Source organism: Eschrichtius robustus, chromosome 17 (assembly GCF_028021215.1).
Source record: "Eschrichtius robustus isolate mEscRob2 chromosome 17, mEscRob2.pri, whole genome shotgun sequence".
In the NCBI taxonomy this organism is placed as follows: domain Eukaryota; kingdom Metazoa; phylum Chordata; class Mammalia; order Artiodactyla; family Eschrichtiidae; genus Eschrichtius; species Eschrichtius robustus.
The window spans coordinates 33,906,181-33,932,844 of record NC_090840.1 but is presented as its reverse complement, the minus strand read 5'-3'; the positions used below and the strand labels follow the sequence as shown (position 1 = coordinate 33,932,844).

Here is a 26,664-nt window from a genome sequence, read left to right as displayed (position 1 = left end):
CTTTTTGACTCTCCTCCTAGAGAAATGGAAATAAAAACCAAAATAAACAAATGGGACCTAACAAAACTTAAAAGCTTTTGCACAGCAATGAAAACCATAAACAAGACGAAAAGACAACCCTCAGAATGGGAGAAAATATTTGCAAATGAAGCAACTGACAAAGGATTAATCTCTAAAACATACAAGCAAGTCATGCAGTTCAATATCAAAAAAACAGACAAGCCAATCCAAAAATGGGCAGGAGACCTAAATAGACATTTCTCCAGGGAAGATATACAGATTGCCAACAAACACATGAAAGAATGTTCAACATCACTAATCATTAGAGAAATGCAAATCAAAACTACAATGAGATATCATCTCACTCAATGGCCACTATCAAAAAATCTAGAAACAATAAATGCTGGAGAGGGTGTGGAGAAAAGGGAACCCTCTTGCATTGTTGGTGGGAATGTAAATTGATACAGCCACTATGTAGAACAATATGGAGGTTCCTTTAAAAACTAAAAATAGAACTGCCATACGACCCAGCAATCCCGCTACTGGGCATATACTCTGAGAAAACCATAATTCAAAAAGAGTCATGTACCAAAATCTTCATTGCAGCTCTATTTACAATAGCCAGGACGTGGAAGCAACCTAAGTGTCCATCAACTGATGAGTGGATAAAGAAGATGTGGCACATATATACAATGGAATATTACTCAGCCATAAAAAGAAACGAAATTGAGTTATTTGTAGTGAGGTGGATGGACCTAGAGTTTGTCATACAGAGTGAAGTAAGTTATAAAGAGAAAAACAAATACCGTATGCTAACACATATATATGGAATCAAAAAAAAAAAAAAATGGTCAGAAGAACCTAGGGGCAAGCCAGGAAAAACGATGCAGACCTACTAGAGAATGGACTTGAGGATATGGGGAGGGGGATGGGTAAGCTGGGACAAAGTGTGAGAGTGACATGGACATATACACACTACCAAACGTAAAATAGATAGCTAGTGGGAAGCAGCCGCATAGCACAGGGAGATCTGCTCGGTGCTTTGTGACCACCTAGAGGGGTGGGACAGGGAGGGTGGGATGGATGGAGATGCAAGAGGGAAGAGATATGGGGACATATGTATATGTATAACTGATTCACTTTGTTATAAAGCAGAAACTGACACACCATTGTAAAGCAATTATACTCTAATAAAGATGGTAAAAAAAAAAAACACTAGAAAATAAAACCTTTTTACCTTAGTTTCTTCATGTGTAAAATGAGGATGCCTGTCTTAGTTATCTCACAAAACTGTTGTCTGAGAAATGAGAAAATGTATATGAAAGTACTCTGAAATATGTACAAATTTAGTGTGGTGGAGGTAGGGCTGCTACTGTCATCTGATTTAGTAAACACAGGAAAATCACTCAAGTAGGAAATATTTAAGAGGAAATTCCTTTTCTTCTCCTTTCTCCTCATAATAATAGAAAAGGAAGAAAACAAGTATGTAGGAATATTAAATTCAAGTAGATTCCAGAGAGAGAAAAACCATAACTAAATTTGCCAAACAATTTCTGCCTTCTGTTAATGATAAAAAGGAGCAGACCAAGATAAAGTATGCATGCGCATTGATTAATAAAAATAATAGGCTTTTTCTCTACCAGTTCCTGGAAGTCTAGGTGACAACTCTCTTCAATAACACAGATATGAGACATAGCAAGCACACACAGGCTCCTTGTGAGCACTTCAGCTCTCCCTAGGCAGGTATGAAGCATCAAAGACAAAGGGTAGACAAAGGTCCCAATCCTGGTTCTATCAGCGCTTGCTAGAGAGTTCCTATACTACAATTTTCTTTTAATCTCTTTAAAACTATATGCATGTTATTTGCATAAAACTTACACCTATATTACTAAAAGCTCCTTGATGGCAAGCATCTGTCACAAATGTTTTTGTATCTTTCTTAGCACCTTTGCATACTGAAAGCACTCAGTAAATACATGTTAAATAAATAATAAAATGCCGATGATCTTTCCTAGATAGTGAGGTCCTAAAAAGAAGTTTCTATGACTATATATGATAGTGCTTAGCACAGTGTTATTCTGAATCATGTGTTTTAATATGTGCCTTTGAATTATTTTTCCATTAATTTTATTATTTTTTATTATAGAAGTGCCAACCAAATAAGATATTCAGTCAAGTTTCACTCACTCAGGTAGTTTTTCTTTCCATTTTCCACCCTTCAAACTGCTAAATAAATTAATACAACCATCTCCATGTTAATATTTAATACTCCAGAACCATCTACAAGCCAAATACTCCTTTGCATTATTTTCAGTTTATACAACAGAAACAAGTTAGCAAATTGCACCTGGGCCTTCAAAGAAACATCCCAGTTGGGATTATAAATTCTTGCTTTACACGGAAACAAAAAGAAGTATGAGAGTAAAGTCATTTGGGGTAATGTGAGAGAAAGAGAACCTGTGAACCTTTTGAGCAACATCTGTAACAGCATTAGTGATAATTATGAGTTGCAATATCTGATTTCAGGTGAAATGCATGCCATCAGAAGGATTTTTAATCAGAGAGACATGGGAATTAAATGATGTGCATAACAGTGTTTGAAAGTGAAAAGGCACAGACATGAGTCAAAGAAAATGTTGCCTATGACGAGACCAAGCATATATGATAAATTTCTAAAGCATCTCTTAAATTTAAAATATAATTACATTTCCATGATTTTAAAAAAGGATGTCAAAGTAAGAACCTTTAAAATATAGTAAAAATTAAGAAATATAACACAATAACAGATCATTAAAGCAAATCAGACAAAATGCCAAAATTGATGGCATAAAAGATCCCAGAAAGATTACGACACTGAAATAGACCTTATCAAGGAGTTGTATAGCTGCTGTATTCTTGCCCATCTCCTTATTTCTTATGTTGGATAATGGCAAAACCTTCTTCCCTTCCACCAGGGCTCCAAACTAAGGTATCACTGGAAAATCCTGCACACATCAGAATATATCTATCTATCTTTCACTCCTTAATCACTCAAAATGTGATCATAAGCAAACCAAAACTTACTTTGGTTTTTATAGGCCCCGGTTGAATCACGTTGAATCTCATTCCATATTTACCCCATTCAGCTGCAAGAGACCTAAAAATTAAAATAAACAACACAGATTCTAAAATATTAAACTATATATTAAAAATACTAATAACCAAGACTGCATGCTTATTAAATGCTAGAGACTACAACTCCAATAGGTAGGGACTATTATTATTCCCCCTGTTATAGACAAGGAAACTGAGGCACAGAGAAGTTAAATCATTTGCTCTGGGTCATATGGCTAGTGAGTCAACCTGTAGCAGTCTAGCTCTAGAGTTTGTGCCCTTAATCTCACTCTGCTGTACTATCTACCATTTACATTTTAGTGTCCTTAAGGACTATGCTAGATGACCTACCATTCACATTTTGAACAAAGTCCAATATCAATACACATTTTTAAAAAGGGTATCATTATTTAGCATAAGGAAGGAAGAGATTCACGTCTCTCCCCCACATTTTCTGGAGTTCAGTCCTGCAATTATAAAGTTCAATGTAACTTTACTCATAGTACATAAGATTACAATGTTTGCAACATTACAAGTGCCTTAATTGAGTAAGAAATGGATTACATAGATTTAAAATATTAACCATATCATGTTTAACTAGGCTTTAATACAATTGTTGAACTGAGCTAAAAAGGAAATAAGAATCTAAAAGAATCTTGCTAAATGCCCCAAAGCAAAATAGAACACTAATAGCAAACATGAAACCTTGAAGAAGCAACCTGCTTTAAAACCCTACTTGGGACTTCCCTGGTGGCACAGTGGTTAAGAATCTGCCTGCCAATGCAGGGGACATGGGTTCGAGCTCTGCTCCAGGAAGATCCCACATGCCGCAGAGCAACTGAGCCCATGCGACACAACTACTGAGCCTGAGCTCTAGACCCCGAGAGCCACAACTACTGAGCCTGAGTGCCACAACTACTGAAGCCCGTGCGCCTAGAGCCCATGCTCCGCAACGAGAAGCCCCCACTCGCTGCAACAAGAGAAAGCCCGTGCACAGCAACGAAGACGCAATGCAGCCAAAAATAAATTTTAAAAAAAAGCTTACTTGATAGATATGTCTAACTTTTATTACCTAAACTTATTTTAGAAATTTATATTCATATGTATATTTGTGTGCATATACACTTAATCTACTTTCAAAAAATGATTTAACGTAACTTAAGGAATACATATAATGCAAATGAGGAAGATAAAATTACTTGAAAAGAAACAAAACAAACAAAACAAGGATAAGGAAATATAAAAGAAGTCAAGAATGAAACTTATAACTAAATATATTGTGATATTTCATATAATTATAATAGGCAGGTCAAAAACTTGTATCTACTCCTTCCATGATGCTATGCAAAAGGTAAGCCTAATCAGTTACACAATTCACACTGCCCATAACAAAAAAAGCAAGCTAATCTCTCAGGAAAAACACAATTGTTTCTGACAAAAAAATTTAATAAAACATTTCTTCCAAGAAAACGTATAAAAGGAAAATTGTGTAGTATAGTAATGCCTTTAAGACACTGTATCCTTGCAATAGATACAAAGGGATACGTTTTGTGTAATTATAAGATATCCATTAACACAAGCTTTATGTGATTATAAGATACCCACTAAGATAAGCATTAACATTAACAATGCTTTATAAAGCATTGTGCTCCAAGTACAGTCTGTTAATCTGATTAATCCACTGGTGCATTTTAGAGAAATGGGCTGCATCTCTTCAGGCAAACCATACATAAAAACTGCTTTTCTGAGTGATACCTTTGACAGAGTCCAAGACCATACCTACCCTGGGTATGTACTTACAGTGCACCTACTAGATTGCTAGGGAAGTAGTAGCTGTGTGTCTTAACAGAATTACTGAGCTGAGCAGAGTTTACAGCATTCTGTGAAAAACTGGGCAAGCTATTAAGGAAACTGGCTTAAGAGGAAAAGCCATGCTATCTCTATTCATAGGTGCAACAGATAAATTTGTTCTAGTGCTAGCTCTTTTAACCTAGTTTATATTCTCAAGATCTATTGTAACATGAGGAATCCACCTCACTGGCTCACTCTGCATGTTAAGATGCTAAGTACAATATACTCAATAATGTTAACCATTATTGTTTTTCAATCAACAGGTGTTTATTGTGAGCTTACTATATGCCAATACCCTCAAATAAAGAAAGGCAGCCCTGCTTTCAGGAGATAGTCCCTCTCTCAAGAGAGGTCACTTTAGTTGTATAATGAACTAGATACTACTACCCTGGAAATTGTGTAATATGTGCCAAGGCTACTTAAAGGAAGAAGTACCTATGCCTTCCTGAGTACATGGAAGGCTTCCCTCAGGAGGTGATAATTGAGCTGACACTTGAAGAAGGATTAGGAGTTTTTTGTGGGAGTAAGGGGGAAAGGAGAAGAGGATGGGAGATATTAGAAGGTAGGGTGGAGAAAAGAAGACAGCCCAGGCATATGGGCCAGTGTGAGTAAAGGACAAAGGCATAAACAACATGCAGTATTCAGGGACCTACAAGACCTTATCTGGTATGATTGTGTACTATAAAATATGAAAGAGGGCTGATGGGAACACAGGCTGGGGAGGAAGGTACACATTTATTGAGCATCTGTTATGTGCAATTCACTATGCAGTAAAACCAAAAAAGCAGCACAGGATCATAGTCTTTAAAAGACATGAAATTGAAACCTCTAACAAGAGTCAAAGATCTCGACAAAACAAATATTGTACAAATGGTGCCAAAATAGTCAAGTTCAAATCCCTTATTTCCAATACCATTTGACCTTAAAAAAAAAAAACCCAAAAATGGTAATTATCTCTATTCAAACTAAACTGCTGAGTAAAGTATGACTTCCTTGTATCTCAAACAAATGTGTATTAGTGGTTTAAATGTTAAAAAGAACCTTGAGACTACTCGAAAAAGAGAACAATTATGTAGTTCTGCAAGCACTGAGCACCAGCTATGTACCAGATCTTGCTGAGCAATGAGTATACAAATATGAATAAGATATGCTTTCTTCTCCCACAGAACACACATTCTAGTGGGGAAGTCATATAGCTTTAATGATATGTTAAAAATAGTCTACAATGCCCTTCTCTGTGCCCCTTCATTTTAGAATCTACAACACTGGATGGCATTTATTAATGTGTTAGTCTTCTCACTAGATTGGAATAAACAAAGTTTTAAGGGTGCAAAGAGTAGAGAATGGTTAATTCTCTTCTAGAGGAATGAAAGAAAATATCCCAGAGGAGGTGATACAAGCACCCTGAAGAGAGGCAAAATATCACAGCAAATTCCAACAACAGCATAACCCAGGCATAGAGATATGAAAATGCGTGGTGTGTTTAAGAAAATATAGAGCACAGGAATGATGGTGATTAAAAGCACAGGAATAATGGTAAAAGAATGCAAGTTCAGGTGAGAATGAGGACTGTTCTATTTCCATCACTATCATATCCCTTTATCCCATGTACACAAAAGATACACAATAAATATTTATCAAATAAGTCAATGAATAAAGAAAGGCCAGGGACAAGTCTGTTTAGAATACCATATTGACTTTTGGCTTTTATTCCAAAGAGTAATAGAAAAATGATCTAAGGTTTTAGCTAGGCATTATAATAAGCAGATATACATTTTTAGTAAGGTGAGTCTGGTGGGAATGTGAATAAAAAATAAAGAGAAAAGAAACTGGTAACAGAGAAACATATTATGGGGTTATTACAATAAGCAAGACAAGCAATGATAAGACCTTACATTACAACTAAGACAGTGGAAAAGGCCAGTGGGGAACAGATTCAAAAAGCAATCATATGCTGCTGAGAAAAGGCCAAAAGAGCTGACAAGTGGTCACTGTCTATGTTAGTTCTATTAATCGTGTATAGTAGGTACAATAAAAGGATGAAGGTATGTTTAAGAGAGGTCAGAGGGGGCACTAGTAAAGATACATGGATACAGTAGTCTGAGTTCCTATCAGCCCTTTTCTCATACTTTATAATACACAGTCATACTGGATAAGTAATTAAAATTAAATAAAATTTAGTTTCTCAGTCACAGTAGCCAGAATGCAAGGGTTCAATGGCCACATATAGCTATTGGATACTGCAGATTTACAGAACAGTTCGATCATTGCAGAAAATTCTATTGGACAGTGCTGCTGTAGACAAATAGGACCTATTCATGAAATAGAATGTCTCCTGGTGAATCCAAATTAGTCTTTGTTTTATTTTTCTCTGGAAAGAGACTAGAAAGCAGGAATTTAGTTACACAAGCTACCAAAGCACATTATTTATCTTCAGTGACAGGATTAACACAGTAGTACTCACTTGCTCATGGCCTCCACTCCTGCTTTGGCAGAAGCACTTGGTACTACAAAACCTGACCCAGTCTCAGCATAGATGGTTGTAATAGCAAGAAACGATGCTCCTGACATTTTAAAATGATACAGTAATTAACAATACAGCTAAATCAATTCACATCAGAAAAACATTATTTATAATAATGGGATCTAATTCAAGAGGGTATAACAAAAACTGAAAAATTTTTCAAAACTTCACTAATGCTAAATTAATGAAAGAGTAATCTAATAAAATTGCTACATCTTTGCTAGTAATCTTGCTGCCATTCAGTATGGTCCAGTCTGTGCTTAATTAAAATTCTATACCAGGTGAGTCAATACCAAGGCTCAAATCTCAAAGGTATGGCCCTATTATACCCTGCATAATCAACTGGACAGGATTTCCATTAACTAAGCACCCATTTATAAGAATAAATCAGAACCAAAACTAAATTAGCAGGGACTTCTGCCTCCAGCATCATGGATTTGTCCTCCTCCTGTAAACACAAAGAAACTGTATCAAATATATGATACCACTCTTTTCAGACACTGTTTAGCAGGCAGGGAAAGATGGCAATTCCTGAGAGAAGAAAAACAAATGAAATGAGCCCTAAGATCAGATTTTGCCTAAAGGTACTGTACATATACGATAGTATGTACTATATACTACATATATATACATACTATATATTCTATATTACATACTCTATATTATACTATATACATATGTCATATAGACTGTGGCACAAGGAGTAGGAAAATAGCCAAATAAGGCATTATCACTGAGTTGAGGAGACAGATCAGAGTTTAGAGAGACTGAGGAAGTTGCAGTTTGTGAGGAGAGTTCCCCCAAAGAGAAAAGTATGTAAAGATAGAGCCCCATAAATCTGCACAGTGTATCCTTGAGTCTCTGGCCAAACACCAAGCTGTACATGTTTAGGGTAAGATTCCATAAGGCGAGGCAAAGAACAACTGCCTGGGAACCATAAGCTGAACAATTCCCAGAGTACACATAGGGCTGGGAGATAAGTGAGTCTGAGCAGCTTTGTTGACTATCCAGGGCTTTCAGTGGAAAGTTCAGAAGGGCTGTGCATTAATAGGAGGGTTAAATTAGCCCAAAAGTAAAGTCTACCCGAGACTCACCCAAATAAAACTTAAAAATGAACACTGAACTGATCAAGCTGGTCCACAAGTTTTTAATTCAAAGGGAAATTAAAATGCATACACATATGTGGACACCACACACACACACACACACACACACACACAACAACAACAACAACACAGCATGCAACCAAAAATTACTACACATAAAAAGACACAGAAACAACCAGGAGAAAAATCAGATAATAGAAAGACTCTCAGAAATGACACAGAAGATAGAATCAGCAGATGAAGACCTTTCAAATGATATTGTACACTGGACAGCTACATGTAAAAGAATAAGATTAGAACATTTCCTCACACCATATACAAAAATAAACTCAAAATGAATCAAAGACCTAAAAAGACCTAAAACCATAAAATTCCTAGGAGAGAATATAGGCAGAACACACTTTGACATAAACCACAGCAATATTTTTTTGGATGTGTCTCCTAAGACAAAAGAATAAAAGCAAAAATTAACAAATGGGAACTAATTAAACTTAAAAGCTTTTGTACAATGAAGAAAACCATGGATGAAATGTAAAAACCTACTGAATGGGAGAAAATACTGGCAAATAAGATGGCCAATAAGGGGTTAATATTCAAAATATGTAAACAGCTCATACAACTCAATATCAAAAAAACAAACAGCCCAATTAAAAAATGGGCAAAGACCTGAATAGACATATTTCCAAAGAAGATATACAGATGGCCAGCAGACACACGAAAATATGCTCAACAATGCTAATCATCAGAGACATGTAAATCAAAACCACAATGAGATATCACCTCACACATGTCAGAATGGTTATCACCAAAAAGTTTACAAATAACAAGTGTTGGCGAGGATGTGCAGAAAAGGGAACCCTAGTACACTCTTGATGGGATTGTAAATTGAGGCATCCACTATGGAAAACAGTATGAAGAGTCCTCAAAAAACTAAAAATAGGGCTTCCCTGGTGGCGCAGTGGTTGAGAATCTGCCTGCTAATGCAGGGGACACGGGTTTGAGCCCTGGTCTGGGAAGATCCCACATGCCGCGGAGCAACTGGGCCCGTGAGCCACAACTGCTGAGCCTGCGCGTCTGGAGCCTGTGCCCCACAACGGGAGGGGCTGCGATAGTGAGAGGCCCGCGCACCGCAATGAAGAGTGGTCCCTGCACCATGATGAAGAGTGGCCCCCGCTTGCCGCAACTAGAGAAGGCCCTCGCACGAGACGAAGACCCAACACAGCTAAAAAAATAAAATAAATAAATAAATAAATAAATAATGTAGCTATAAAAAAACAACTTTAAAAAAAAAAAAACAAAAACTAAAAATAGAACTACCATATGATCCAGCAATTCCACTGCTGGGTATGTATCTGAAGAAAAAGAATATACTAATTCAAGAAGATACATAGGGGCTTCCCTGGTGGCGCAGTGGTTGAGAGTCTGCCTGCTGATGCAGGGGACACGGGTTCGAGCCCTGGTCTGGGAGGATCCCGCGTGCCGCGGAGCGGCTGGGCCCGTGAGCCACAACTGCTGGGCCTGCGTGTCTGGAGCCTGTGCTCCGCAGCAAGAGAGGCAGCGACGGTGAGAGGCCTGCACACCGCGATGAAGAGTGGCCCCCGCTTGCTGCAGCTAGAGGGAGCCCTCGCGCAGAAACGAAGACCCAACATAGCAATCAATCAATCAGTCAATAAATAAATCTTTAAAAAAAAAAAAAAAGAGAAAGACATTTCTTAAAAAAAAAAAAAAAAGATACATACACCACAATGTTCATAGCAGCATTACTTACAATTGCCAAGATATGGAAGCAATCTAAGTGCCCATCAACAGATGAATGGATAAAGAAAATGTGGTATATATATACACAATGGAATATTATTCAGCCATAAAAAAGAATGAAATGTTGACATCTGCAACATGTGCATGGACCTAAAGAGTATTATGCTTAGGTAAATGCTGTATGTTATCACTTATACGTGGAAAATAAAAAATAAAATAAATGAATGTATATAACAAAATAGAAACAGACTCACGGATATAGAGAACAAACAAGTGGTTACCACTGAGGAGAGGAAAGGGGGAAGGGGTGAGATAGGGGTATCGGACTAAGAGACACAAACTACTATGTATAAAATAAGCAACAAGGATATATTGTACAGCACAGGAAAATACAGCCATTATTTTGTAATAACTTTAAATGGAGTATAATCTATAAAAATATTGAATCACTATGCTGTACACCTGAAACTAATATAATATTGTAAATCAACTATACTTCAATGTTTTTAAAAAAGACAGTAGAAAAAAGGATATTGTAAGTATGCTAAAGATTTCAAGGAAAACATGAGTATAATTAGAAATATAAAAAAAAAAAACCAAATAGAACTTCTAAAGCTAAAACATAAAATATCTGAAATGAAAAATTAAATAAATGGCCTCAGTTGCAGAAGAAAAGATCCATGCTCCTGAAGACACAGCAAATATCAACCATGCAAAATAAAGGACAAAGAGGGGATAAAAATTGAGGGAAAAAATAAAGGAGAGCCACAATGAGCTGTGGAAGTATCTAGCATGCTAACATATGTATAATTGGAGTCCCAGAAGAAAGAGACAGAAAAATCACTTGGGGAAATAAATACCGAAAATGTTTCATATTTGGTAAAAACTATAACCTGTAGAGGCAAGAAGCTAAACAAATCCCAAGCAGTATAAATACAAAGAAAACCATACCAGGGCATATCACAACCAATCACTCAAAGAGATATAGAGAAAACCGTAATAGCAACCAGAGGAGGAAAAAAATAAAGGAACAAAGATAAAAATATTCACTGACATTATTAGAAACAATGTTAACTAGAGAACAATGGAATGGTATCTTCAAGGTGCTGAAAGAAAAAAAAAAACCTGTCAACCCTGAAGCCTTTGCACAGAGAAAATACCTTTCAAAAATGAAGGTGATACTTTCTGACAAAGAAAAGCTGAAAGAATTCACAGACAGCAGACCTGCACTACATGAAATATGGAAGAAAGTTCTTCAGATAAAATGAAAATGATATTAAATAGAAATTCAGATATTCAGATGAAATGATGGATGTCAGAAATGGTATTGAATAAATTTGTCAGTAAATATATAACATTTTTTCTTGTTCTCTAAATTCCTTTTGAAAATAATTGACAGTATAAAACTACACGACAAACACAGTAATCAACATTGCCTGGGACATAGTGGGTTCTCAGTAAATTGACTGCATGAAAGTTTAAAATAATAATCTTTAGCTCCTGAAAAATCAGTGATTTTCTACTTCTTACTTAGCCACAACACTGAAAATACTGTAAGTTAATATTAGCAAATGAATCAAACTATATATATATAATTTATGAAACAGTAGATACTTTAAGAAATTTAAGACTACAAGTTTGAAGGACTACAAGGAAAATAATTTAAAGAATATTCAGATAAGTTTTTTTTCTCCTTGACTATTTTGTTTCTCTTTCCCTCCACACACTCCAGAGTAGAAACAAAACTTAGCACAACCCGGAAAACATTGGGAGTGGAAGAAGGGAAAGGAGTACCATTTTAAGGACATGAGAAATAAGAATAGTTATGTTAGGCATTATGGTAACTTTTTCTAATATATCAAGCTCAGTCTTTCAGATCTCTGAAAATTACTTTGTTTCCAAATTCACCCTGTGAAAGAAGAGGGATGTAGAACTTTAGTGTACACCATTACAGTACACTGACAACAGATGCTAACTGCATCATCTTACAACAAAATTATAAAAACTACTTTTAAAAGTGACAATTGAGAGAAGATGGCGGAAGAGTAAGACGCGGAGATCACCTTCCTTCCCACAGATACAGTAGAAATACATCTACACGTGGAACTGCTCCTACAGAACACCCACTGAACGCTGGCAGAAAACGTCCGACCTCCAAAAAGGCAAGAAACTCCCCCCGTACTTGGGTAGGGCAAAAGAAAAAAGAAATAACAGAGACAAAAGAATAGGGACGGCACCTGCACCAGTGGGAGGGAGCTGTGAAGGAGGAAAGATTTCCATGCACTAGGAAGCCCCTTCGTGGGCAGAGACTGCGGGTGGCAGAGGGGGGAAGCTTCGGAGCCACGGAGGAGAGCGCAGCCACAGGGGTGCGGAGGGCAAAGCGGAGAGGCTCCCGCACGGAGGAGCGGTGCCGACCAGCACTCACCAGCCCGAGAGGCTTGTCTGCTCCCCCGCCGGGGCGGGCGGGGGCTGGGAGCTGAGGCTCGGGCTTCGGTCGAGGACCGGGATTGGCAGCGTGAACACAGCCTGAAGGGGTTAGTGCACCACAGCTAGCCGGGAGGGAGTCCGAGAAAAAGTCTGCAGCTGCCGAAGAGGCAAGAGACTTTTTCTTCCCTCTTTGTTTCCTGGTGCGCGAGGAGAGGGGATTGAGAGCGCCGCCTAAACAAACTTCAGAGACGGGCGCGAGCCGCAGCTAACAGCGCGGATCCCAGAGCAACAGGGGCACACAGGAAAAAAACGGAGAGACTCCCGCACAGAGGCTCGGCGCCGAGCAGCGCTCACCAGCCCGAGAGGCTTGTCTGCTCACCCGCCGGGGCAGGCGGGGCTGGGAGCTGAGGCTCGGCTTCGGTCGGATCGCAGGGAGAGGACTGGGGCTGGCGGCGTGAACACAGCCTGAAGGGGTTAGCGCACCACAGCTGGCTGGGAGGGAGACCGGGAAAAGGTCTGCAGCTGCCGAAGAGGCAAGAGACTTTTTCTTGCCTCTTTGTTTCGTGGCGCGCAAGGAGAGGGGATTCAGAGCGCCGCCTAAACGAACTCCAGAGAAGGGCGCGAGCCGCGGCGATCAGCGCGGACCCCAGAGACGGGCGTGAGACGCTGGGGCTGCTGCTGCCGCCTCCAAAAAGCCTGCGTGTGAGCACAGGTCACTCTCCACACCGCCCCTCCCGGGAGCCGGTGCAGCCCGCCACTGCCAGGGTCCCGTGATCCCCGGACAAATTCCCCGGGAGAAAGCACTGCGCGCCTCAGGCTGGTGCAACGTCACGCCGGCCTCTGCTGCCGCAGGCTCGCCCCGCCTCCTCCGTACCCCTCCCTCCCCACGGCCTGAGTGAGCCAGCGCCCCTGAAGCAGCTGCTCCTTTAACCCCGTTCTGTCTGGGCGGGGAATAGACGCCCTCAGGCGACCTACACGAAGAGGCGGGTCCAAATCCAAAGCTGAACCCCAGGAGCTGTGTGAACAGGGAAGAGAAGGGGAAATCTCTCCCAGCAGCCTCAGAAGAAGCGGATTAAAACTCCACAAACAACTTGATGTGCCTGCATCTGTTGAATACCTGAATAGACAACGAATCATCCCAAATTCAGGAGGTGGACTTTGGGAGCAGGATATATTAATTTTTCCCCTGTTCCTTTTTTTTTGTGAGTGTATATGTATATGCTTCTGGGTGAGATTTTGTCTGTATAGCTTTGCTTTACAATAGCTTTATTTTACTTCACTATATTATAGCCTCTTTCTTTCTTTCTTTCTATTTTTTCTCCCTTTTACTCTGAGCCGTGTGGACGAAAGGCTCTTGGTGCTCCAGCCAGGCATCAGGGCCGTGCCTCTGAGGTGGGAGAGCCAACTTCAGGACACTGGTCCACAAGAGACCTCCCAGCTCCACGTAATACCAAACGGTAAAAATCTCTCAGAGATCTCCATCTCAACATCAAGACCCAGCATCACTCAATGACCAGCAAGCTACAGTGCTGAACACCCTATGCCAAACAACTAGCAAGACAGGAACACAGCCCCATCCATTAGCAGAGAGGCTGCCTAAAATCATAATAAGGCCACAGACACCCCAAAATACACCACCAGACGTGGATGTGCCCACCAGAAAGACAAGATCCAGCCTCATCCACCAGAGCTCAGGCACTAGTTCCCTACACCAGGAAGCCTACACAACCCACTGAACCAACCTTAGCCACTGGGGACAGATACCAAAAACAACGGGAACTACAAACCTGCAGTCTGTGAAAAGGAGACCCCAAACACAGTAAGATAAGCAAAATGAGACGACAGAAAAACACACAGCAGATGAAGGAGCAGGGTCAAAGCACACTAGACTTAACAAATGAAGAGGAAATAGGTAGTCTACCTGAAAAAGAATTCAGAATAATGATAGTAAGGATGATCCAAAATCTTGGAAATAGAATAGACAAAATGCAAGAAACATTTAACAAGGACGTAGAAGAACTAAAGAGGAACCAAGCATTGATGAAAAACACAATAAATGAAATTAAAAATACTCTAGATGGGATCAATAGCAGAATAACTGAGGCAGAAGAAAGGATAAGTGACCTGGAAGATAAAATGGTGGAAATAACTACTACAGAGCAGGATAAAGAAAAAAGAATGAAAAGAACTGAGGACAGTCTCAGAGACCTCTGGGACAACATTAAACGCACCAACATTCGAATTATAGGGGTCCCAGAAGAGGAAGAGAAAAAGAAAGGGACTGAGAAAATATTTGAAGAGATTATAGTTGAAAACTTCCCTAATATGGGAAAGGAAAAAGTTAATCAAGTTCTGGAAGTACAGAGAGTCCCATACAGGATAAACCCAAGGAGAAACACGCCAAGACACATATTAATCAAACTGTCAAAAATTAAATATAAGGAAAACATATTAAAGGCAGCAAGGGAAAAAAAACAAATAACACACAAGGGAATCCCCATAAGGTTAACATCTGATCTTTCAGCAGAAACTCTGCAAGCCAGAAGGGAGTGGCAGGATATACTTAAAGTGATGAAGGAGAAAAACCTACAACCAAGATTACTCTACCCAGCAAGGATCTCATTCAGATTCGATGGAGAAATTAAAACCTTTACAGACAAGCAAAAGCTGAGAGAGTTCAGCACCAGCAAACCAGCTTTACAACAAATGCTAAAGGAACTTCTCTAGGCAAGAAACACAAGAGAAGGAAAACACCTACAATAACAAACCCAAAACATTTAAGAAAATGGGAATAGGAACATACATATCGATAATTACCTTGAATGTAAATGGATTAAATGCTCCCACCAAAAGACACAGGCTGGCTGAACGGATACAAAAACAAGACCCATATATATGCTGTCTACAAGAGACCCACTTCAGACCTAGAGACACATACAGACTGAAAGTGAGGGGATGGAAAAAGATATTCCATGCAAATGGAAATCAAAAAAAGCTGGAGTAGCAATTCTCATATCAGACAAAATAGACTTTAAAATAAAGACTATTACAAGAGACAAAGAAGGACACTATATAATGATCAAGGGATCGATCCAAGAGGAAGCTATAACAATTGTAAATATTTATGCACCCAACATAGGAGCACCTCAATACATAAGGCAAATACTAACAGCCATAAAAGGGGAACTCGACAGCAACACAATCATAGTAGGGGACTTTAACACCCCACTTTCACCAATGGACAGATCATCCAAAATGAAAATAAATAAGGAAACACAAGCTTTAAATGATACATTAAACAAGATGGACTTAATTGATATTTATAGGACATTCTACCCAAAAACAACAGAATACACATTTTTCTCAAGTGCTCATGGAACATTCTCCAGGATAGATCATATCTTGGGTCATAAATCAAGTCTTGGTAAATTTAAGAAAATTGAAATCGTATCAAGTATCTTTTCCGACCACAACGCTATGAGACTAGATATCAATTACAGGAAAAGATCTGTAAAAAATACAAACACATGGAGGCTACACAATACACTACTTAATAACGAAGTGATTACTGAAGAAATCAAAGGGGAAATCAAAAAATACCTAGAAACAAATGACAATGGAGATACGACGACCCAAAACCTATGGGACGCAGCAAAAGCAGTGCTAAGAGGGAAGTTTACAGCAATACAAGCCTACCTCAAGAAACAGGAAACATCTCGAATAAACAACCTAACCTTGCACCTGAAGCAATTAGAGAAAGAAGAACAAAAAAACCCCAAAGCCAGCAGAAGGAAAGAAATTATAAAGATCAGGTCAGAAATAAATGAAAAAGAAATGAAGGAAACAATAGCAAAAATCAATGAAACTAAAAGCTGGTTCTTTGAGAAGATAAACAAAATTGATAAACCATTAGCCAGACTCATCAAGAGAAAAAGGGAGAAGACTCAGATCAATAGAATTAGAAATGAAAAAGGAGAAGTAACCACTGACACTGCAGAAATACAAAAGATCATGAGAGATTACTACAAGCAACTCTATGCCAATAAAATGGACAACATGGAAGAAATGGACAGATTCTTAGAAATGCACAAACTGCCGAGACTGAACCAGGAAGAAATAGAAAATATGAACAGACCAATCACAAGCACTGAAATTGAAACTGTGATTAAAAACCTTCCAACAAACAAAAGCCCAGGACCAGATGGCTTCACAGGTGAATTCTATCAAACATTTAGAGACGAGCTAACACCTATCCTTCTCAAACTCTTCCAAAATATTGCAGAGGGAGGAACACTCCCAAACTCATTCTACGAGGCCACCATCACCCTGATACCAAAACCAGACAAAGATGTCACAAAGAAAGAAAACTACAGGCCAATATCACTGATGAACATAGATGCAAAAATCCTCAACAAAATACTAGCAAACAGAATCCAACAGCACATTAAAAGGATCATACACCATGATCAAGTGGGGTTTACCCCAGGAATGCAAGGATTCTTCAATATACGCAAATCAATCAATGTGATACACTATATTAACAAATTGAAGGAGAAAAACCATATGATCATCTCAATAGATGCAGAGAAAGCTTTCGACAAAATTCAACACCCATTTATGATAAAAGCCCTGCAGAAAGTAGGCATAGAGGGAACTTTCCTCAACATAATAAAGGCCATATATGACAAACCCACAGCCAACATTATCCTCAATGGTGAAAAACTGAAACCATTTCCACTAAGATCAGGAACAAGACAAGGTTGCCCACTCTCACCACTATTATTCAACATAGTTTTGGAAGTGTTAGCCACAGCAATCAGAGAAGACAAAGAAATAAAAGGAATCCAAATCGGAAAAGAAGAAGGAAAGCTGTCACTATTTGCAGATGACATGATACTATACATAGAGAATCCTAAAGGTGCTACCAGAAAACTCCTAGAGCTAATCAATGAATTTGGTAAAGTAGCAGGATACAAAATAAATGCACAGAAATCTCTTGCATTTCTATACACTAATGACGAAAAATCTGAAAGTGAAATTAAGAAAACACTCCCATTTACCATTGCAACAAAAAGAATAAAATATCTAGGAATAAACCTACCTAAGGAGACAAAAGACCTGTATGCAGAAAATTATAAGACACTGATGAAAGAAATTAAAGATGATACAAATAGATGGAGAGATATACCATGTTCCTGGATTGGAAGAATCAACATTGTGAAAATGACTCTACTACCCAAAGCAATCTACAGATTCAATGCAATCCCTATCAAACTACCACTGGCATTTTTCACAGAACTAGAACAAAAAATTTCACAATTTGTATGGAAACACAAAAGACCCCGAATAGCCAAAGCAATCTTGAGAACGAAAAATGGAGCTGGGGGAATCAGGCTTCCTGACTTCAGACTATATTACAAAGCTTCAGTAATCAAGATAGTTTGGTACTGGCACAAAAACAGAAATATAGATCAATGGAACAGGATAGAAAGCCCGGAGATAAACCCACACACATATGGTCACCTTATCTTTGATAAAGGAGGCAAGAATATACAGTGGAGAAAAGACAGCCTCTTCAATAAGTGGTGCTGGGAAAATTGGACAGGTACATGTAAAAGTATGAAATTAGAACACTCCCTGACACCATGCACAAAAATAAACTCAAAATGGATTAAAGACCTAAGTGTAAGGGCAGACACTATCAAACTCTTAGAGGAAAACATAGGCAGAACACTCTATGACATACATCACAGCAAGATTCTTTTTGACCCAGCTCCCAGAGAAATGGAAATAAGAACACAAATAAACAAATGGGACCTAATGAAACTTAAAAGCTTTTGCACAGCAAAGGAAACCATAAACAAGACCAAAATACAACCATCAGAATGGGAGAAAATATTTGCAAATGAAGCAACTGACAAAGGATTAATCTCCAAGATTTACAAGCAGCTCATGCAGCTCAATAACAAAAAAACCAACAACCCAATCCAAAAATGGGCAGAAGACCTAAATAGACATTTCTCCAAAGAAGATATACAGATGGCCTACAGACACATGAAAGAATGCTCAACATCATTAATCATTAGAGAAATGCAAATCAAAACTACAATGAGATATCATCTCACACCTGTCAGAATGGCCATCATCAAAAAATCTAGAAACAATAAATGCTGGAGAGGGTGTGGAGGAAAGGGAACACTCTTGCACTGTTGGTGGGAATGTAAATTGATACAGCCACTATGGAGAACAGTATGGAGATTCCTTAAAAAACTACAAATAGAACTACCATACGACCCAGCAATCCCACTACTGGGCATATACCCTGAGAAAACCATAGGTCAAAAAGAGTCATGTACCAAAATGTTCATTGCAGCTCTATTTACAATAGCCAGGACATGGAAGCAACCTAAATGTCCATCGACAGATGAATGGATAAAGAAGATGTGGCACATATATACAATGGAATATTACTCAGCCATAAAAAGAAATGAAATGGAGGTATTTGTAATGAGGTGGATGGAGTTAGAGTCTGTCATACAGAGTGAAGTAAGACAGAAAGAGAAAAACAAATACAGTATGCTAACACATATATACGGAATCTAAGGAAAAAAAAAAAAAAAAAAAAAGGCCATGAAGAACCTAGTGTCAAGACGGGAATAAAGACACAGACCTACTAGAGAATGGACTTGAGGATATGGGGAGGGGGTGGGGTGAGATGTGACAGGGTAAGAGAGTGTCATGGACATATATACACTACCAAATGTAAAATAGATAACTAGTGGGAAGCAGCCGCATAGCACAGGGAGATCAGCTCGGTGCTTTGTGACCACCTAGAGGGGTGGGATGGGGAGGGTGGGAGGGAGGGAGATGCAAGAGGGAAGAGAAATGGGAACATATTGTATAACTGATTCACTTTGTTATAAAGCAGAAGCTAACACACCATTGTAAGGCAATTATACTTCAATAAAGATGTTTAAAAAAAAAAAAAGTAACAATTACTTATGTAATGCCAATGTTCCAATATAATGTGCTCTATCTTCCCATTCAGATTTAACAGAAATGTTTCTTGAGGTGTGGGAAAGGAGGAGTTAAGCCATTATTATGTAATTGAGACACTGGAAATGAAAGCTATCATCCTCTTCTCTTTCTCTCTAGATTTTAAGATGTGGGTAGCCCACTGCTTAGAATGAGATACTGCTGCTTTTAATTACCCGAGTGTAAAAAAGAGGCAAACATTTGAAATTGCACTGTTCCAATAGGATGAATGCTGCATAAACAATTAACAGCTGGATTTCAAAAAATGAACAGTGGTGCTAATAGCTCAAAGTAAAGAATTCCCAGATTCCCAGGGTCAGTCACAGATATATTTTTTCTTTTCGTAGGAAGACTAATCATTTAAATTAGAATTACCTATGGAAGAGGTTTGTAAATGGCAAGTTTCTAACATCCCAGTGCTGACCACAAAAATAGAATCTATGTTAGCGAAGTTAAGAAAATAGAGAAAGGGAGCAATAAATAAAATAAATATTATGCTAGCCCATCCTTAACTACTTCAAAATGGAAAAAAGTAGTTACAAAGAAACACTAAAAATCACACTATTAAAAAGGATAAAACGTGTAAGATTATGTGCCAGTTTCAAAAAAAGACTTAAAAGCTCTAAAATCTGGTTTAAATACAAATTTTGAAAATTAAAATAAAAAATTTTAGTTCCAATGTCCAGTAGAGATGGAATACTGTAGTTTAAAGACACCTGACTCAAACATTGATTCTACTATTTACTAGCTCTATAACTGTGTGACCTTGGGCAAATCACTTCCCTGTTCTGGGCCCCAGATTTATTACTGTAAGAAGGAAAATAGGGAGTTTCCAGCAAATGTCGTTACATTCTACAGATTATTCACTAATTAATCATTGTTACCGATTCTACCTATTACTCTTTTACCCTCATGCAAAAAGTCCCATTTTGAAAATGATAATATCCAGCTCTTTAACCACCATTTGTAACTTCAATTGATGTTAACTTTGACTTCCCAACTACTCTGCCATTTTCATTAAAATTTGACTCCTGGCCTTAAACCTACAAAAATATCTGTATCCACATCTCAAAGCAAACTTCTCTCAACAATCTGGAAGACTTCAACGTTCAGGTGGACAAGATCATAAATCTTACAGCTCCATGACCTTCGGTGCTACCCCAATTTAGCCACAACCTGAACTTTGTCATCATTCCAAAATACTGACTGCAATGTGTTACTCTCTGTATTCTGTCCTTCCAGATCTTTCACATCCTCATACTACATGCGCTCTTTGAGACCTCATTATAAATTCTGGGTGCTTTATCTCCCATATTCTTTAGGCTTATAGTTCCCTCCTAGTCTAACTTTTCTATTTACAGCCTAGACTATTACATGAATCAGGCACTCAATTCCTAGCCACACACTCTCTCAAACATCCACCCTGCAGCTCTCAATACCAGAATGGGCTTCTCCACTCTTATAAGGAGGGAGTTTCAAAACTGTTCCAAACTGTGGGTAAATGCCATTGGAAAGATGCACCTACAATTTCACCAGGGCCCTCAACATCATTTATCAACTCTTTCAGTATCCAGAGTAAGCTTCTCCACCTATGTTTCTGATTCACATCTCCTGAGACTAGAACATTCCTTCATTGGTTCTCTCTTCTTTCTTTTTCAACACTTCTCCTCATTGGGCCCTCCCCTCAGTCATTAATCATGTTTCAATCTCCACTCTGAATATATCTCTTGTTAAGATCCTTCAGTTTATCTTTACCCAATTCCAGGGGGTAAAGTCCACACCCCTTAGCCTCATCTTTGCCTCTCCAGGCATTACATACTACATGTAAGTAAGCCTGAACTCCTTGTACTTCCTAAGCACACAGGTGAACTATTGTTTGCAGGTTTAACTCTTCTACTGTTATTGCCAGCAATTAATCTTCCTGACAATCATAACATGAAGAGAAAACTCTTCACTTCTCTTTTTGATGAAGGCACAGAGGACACTATCTCTCAGCCACTTTTTGATAAGAGCATCTATTGAGTTTAAATCTAAAAGTCATCAACACTCTAAAAGTTATTCACAGGATGATCATATAACTTAAAAACAAATAGAATAACTCTTTTTAAAAGAATATTATCTACTAAGTGAAGACATCTCATTTGAACATTTAACATAAATACATCCTTCTTATAGATTGAAACTTAAAAGTTTAATTACAATAAGTGGTATCAGAGCTCCGGTTTTTCTAGTCTATTTTAACTATGGGACATAGGGACATAACCTCACATTCAGATACTTTATGGTCCCCTTGTAAAACAGGTGGTAAAAATACACTTATCTTGGAGGAATCTAACATTTTCTTTAATAGCTAATACTATTGAGCAGTAGTCTGAGCCAGGTACTATTCTTAACACTTTACAGGCACTAGCTCACTTAATCATCACAGCAATCCTAGGAGGAAGGTTCTATCTTTATCTTCCTATTTACAAAAGAGACTGAGGCACAGAGAGGTAGTTTTCCCAAGTTCACACTACTAATAAGTGGTATCATCAGGACTAGAACCAGGCAGTTTGATCCAGAGCCTACACTCTTATAAAATTTCCTCTCGAAGAAATTTCCAGTTATATAGTTAAAAAGAAAAAAAAAGATTCCTTTCCAAAATTTCCAAATCACCTTACCTTTATATTATCTTCACAAAACATCAAAGTAAGGTACACAGTTGCTATAAGAAAATTTAATAAATGAGGTAGAAATGTTGTATCAAATTAGTAACTCTAGCAAAAAGTGATTTTAAAAGGATATTAACACTGCCTTAATAAATGCCAACTCATTACTAAGAATGTGTTTTTAAACATTCTTAAAATGCACCCACTGTTCTAAGGAAGGCCTAGATGCAATACACAGAAATGTACCCATATGGTTCTTCTATACTTTAAAACCTAAACAGCATACAACTTGCACTCACACTACTGACAAATAAGAAAAGCCTCATCCTATGCCTGCTCTATTCTTCCTTCTTCTGAAACAAGGTGCATTTGCCTCCTTATCAGTTGATTTTGTCAAATGGCTTATCATCTTCTTTTCCCCTAACAGTAAAGCTGAAGGACATAATTGAAAGTAGTGTTAAACATGCCCTCAATGCGTCTTTTTTTTGTGGGTCTCACAAATGTTTCATTCCATAAACAAAGCATCACCTTTGTGCTTAGTGATGAGTTAGGAACTGGTGGGGAGAAGAATGGAGTAAGGGTGGAAAGGGTTTGCAGGTGGGGCAGAAGTATTGCATACTGATGGGTAATAGCATTTCCAATTTTGATAGATGAGAAAAGGAGACTTGCAACATGGAACAATAACAATGTGCAGCATGTTTTTAAATGCTAAAGTTGTATTAGAGCTTTTGAATAGGACATCATTCATTGAGGTGTGGAACTAAAGCTGGGCATGACAATTCTATATGGCTTAAGGAAAAATGATTCTGTCAGAGTCTACGTAAAAGAGCAGCCAAACAAAGGGTGATTACAGAAGGATGAGAGGTTGGACAGGCTGAGGTTCACTGAATAATGAATGATGAGGGAAAAGTAACTGGCTGAGTTCAATATCAATGGATTGAAAATAAGAATGCTATAAAATTTATTTCTGTGTTTACAGTTCACACATTGTGTCTAGAACAGCAAGATAGTTAAAAACCTTGTGTTTTCTGATAATTTGTTTTAACTCAATTGCAAGAATAGCATAAAGTATTTTACTAAGTTCAAAGCCTTCAACTGTTTCTTCATAACTATTGATTAAAAGGATCTTTCCTTTTTTACTTTCTTCGGTTGGTGCATTATTTGCATTTACTCTTCTCTTCCTCTAGCACAAGGCCGCTGGTAAGATATTCTCAGGCTGCTGGTAAGATCATCTCAGGCATACTTCCAATGACACTGATCCTATCCATGATTTCCTTTACAGACATTTCTTAACTACTTTCTATTTCCCCTTCATTGTTCATGATTGATCTGACTATAGAGTAACCTTTCACTCCTTGTCTTTCCCTGACACAGTCCATATGATTCAAGCTTCCTTGGGCTGCTTCTGACTATTCTGTACTCTTAGATACCCTGCATCTCTGAAAATTAATTCTACCTATTTCTTTAAATTATCTAAGCTACCATATGTTCATTCACATACATGAAGAAGCACATGAATATTTTTGAAGCAATTTATGTTTTTCACAAAATTTTGTATCTAATACCTTGTTTGCTTACTAAATATTGCAGTAGTAGTTGATTATCCAATCTTTTTTACAGATGAGAAAGCTGAGTAGTGGTCAAAATATCAAGACTCACCATCTAAGTATCAGGTATAAACTAGGTGACAATGAGTTCAATTAAACTACTGTTCCTTCTTTTTTCCTACTGGACCACGTCTTTTTTTTTTATTTAATGAATTTATTTATTTTATTTATTTATTTTTGGCTGCGTTGGGTCTTCATTGCAGTGAGTGGGCTTCTCATTGTGGTGGCTTCTCTTATTGCAGAGCACGGGCTCTAGGCATGTGGGCTTCAGTAGTTGTGTCATGCGGGCTCAGTAGTTGTGGTTCGCAGGCTCAGTAGTTGTGGCCCCATGGTTCTAGAGCACAGGCTCAGTAATTGTGGCGCACGGGCTTAGTTGCTCTGCGGCATGTGGGATCTTCCCGGACCAGGGATCAAACCCGTGTCCCCTGCATTGGCAGGCGGATTCTCAACCACTGCGCCACCAGGGAAGCCCTGGACCACTTCTGACAATAAAAAAAAAAATATGCCAATCATCAATTTTAACTTTAATTTTAATTTTAAGTGATAATTAACATTTCTTATTTAATAAACCATATTTTCTCATCTGTAAAAGTGTGAATTAAAAACATCTACCAATATATTAAAAAAGACTAATTCTGCCCCTCAGTTTCTACCCATAACTAAAAACAGCACTTACCTTCCAGAGTCATTACAAGTATTAAATGAGCTCATAAATATTTAACACTTAGAACAAAACCTGATATAGAATAAGCACTTGATAAATGTTAGGTGTTTTAAAAAAGTAAGAAGAAAGGAAGTAAGGAAGGAGGGGAGAGGGAGGGAAGGAGAGGGAGTGAGGGAGACAAGAAGGAAGAAAATTTAGTTAAAATTAGAGCATTTCCTTATAAATAATACTGTTCAGTATTCTAACATCTATTGCCTCTTATATCTGTATTTAATAATTATACAAGTTGCAGTAATCACTACAGATTTCTCATATGTGGTCTTATGTGGAAGAAATTCTAGCTTCCTGGTATAAAGAAATCTATGTGACTCAATGATCAAAGATAGTCCAAAATCAAGTAAAATATCTGGGTAGGCTGTCACATATTTTGTCAATTAATACACTCACACACACAAAAAAAGTAAAATTTAAGAAAAATTATTCTCTTTAAATAGAATCCAAACAAATATATTTTTTAAAAAAACAATAGTGGATATGTGGTCAATATTCTTACTCAAATGTTAAGTAATTTAAAATTCTGAAAAACAACCAAGTGTGAAGGGTATCATACTATGTTGAACACTTATTTAATATGTCTTTCACAGTGGCACAAGAGGCATTTGTTGAATTTAGTTTAAATATAATACCAATTTCAAAAGACAGGGCTGTAACCAACACATCATCTATTGGCAAAGTAGGGCTGAAGACTGACAGAGTAGTAAGTGAGGCCTTAAGAAAACAAATCCAGGAGACGTTCAAGATGGAGGAGGAGTATGAAATGGAGATCACCTTCCTCCCCACAAATACATCAGAAATACATCTACATGTGGAACAACTCCTACAGAACACCTACTGAACGCTGACAGAAGACCTCACACTTCCCAAAAGGCAAAAACTCCCCATGTACCTGTTTCTTTCTTTCTTTCTTTTTTTCTCCCTTTTCTTCTGAGCCACGTGGCTGACAAGGTGTTGGTGCTCCGAGTGGGAGTCAGGCCTGTGCCTCTGAGGTGGGAGAGCCGAGTTCAGGACATTGGTCCAACAGAGACCTCCTGGCTCCATGTAATATCAAAAGGCAAAAGCTCTCCCAGAGATCTTCATCTCAACACTAAGACCCAGCTCCACTCAACAACCAGCAAGCTCCGGTGCTGGACACCCTATGCCAGACAACTAGCAAGACAGGAACACAACCCCACCCATTAGCAGAGAGGCTGCCTAAAATCATAATAAGGTCACAGACACCTCAAAACACACCACCAGACACGGTCCTGCCCACCAGAAAGACAAGATCCAGCTTCATCCCCCAGAACACAGGCACTAGTGTCCCCTCCACCAGGAAGCCTACATAACCCACTGAACCAACCTCACCCACTGGGGGCAGATACCAAAAACAATGGAAACTATGAACCTGCAGCCTGTGAAAAGGAGACCCCAAACACAGGAAGTTAAGCAAAATGAGAAGACAGAGAAACACACAGCAGATGAAGGAGCAAGGTAAAAACCCACCAGACCAAACAAATGAAGAGGAAATAGGCAGTCTACCCGAAAAAGAATTCAGAGTAATGATAGTAAAGATGATCTAAAATCTTGGAAATAGAATGGAGAAAATACAAGAAACGTTTAACAAGGACCTAGAAGAACTAAAGAGCAAATAACAAGGATGAACAACAAAATGAATGAAAATAAAAATTCTCTAGAAGGACTCAATAGCAGCATAACCGAGGCAGAAGAACGGATAAGTGACCTGGAAGATAAAATAGTGGAACTAACTCCTGCAGAGCAGAATAAAGAAAAAAGAATGAAAAGAACTGAGGACAGTCTTAGAGATTTCTGGGAAAACATTAAACGTATGAATATTTGAATTATAGGGGTCCCAGAAGAAGAAGAGAAAAAGAAAGGGACTGAGAAAATATTT

At 38.2% G+C, this 26,664-nt stretch overlaps 1 protein-coding gene across 2 annotated transcripts in view; it reads right to left on the bottom strand.

Moving 5' to 3' along the window:
• DECR1 (2,4-dienoyl-CoA reductase 1) overlaps positions 1 to 26,664 on the bottom strand; it is a 79,501-nt gene that overhangs the window by 5,683 nt on the left and 47,154 nt on the right. For both annotated transcript variants that reach the window (XM_068526005.1, XM_068526006.1), the window contains exons 6-7: positions 7,409 to 7,508; positions 3,064 to 3,136 (exon numbers count right to left, since the gene is read on the bottom strand). In XM_068526005.1, the coding sequence (XP_068382106.1) occupies positions 3,064 to 3,136; positions 7,409 to 7,508 (173 nt within the window). The remainder of the gene's footprint in view (positions 1 to 3,063; positions 3,137 to 7,408; positions 7,509 to 26,664) is intronic.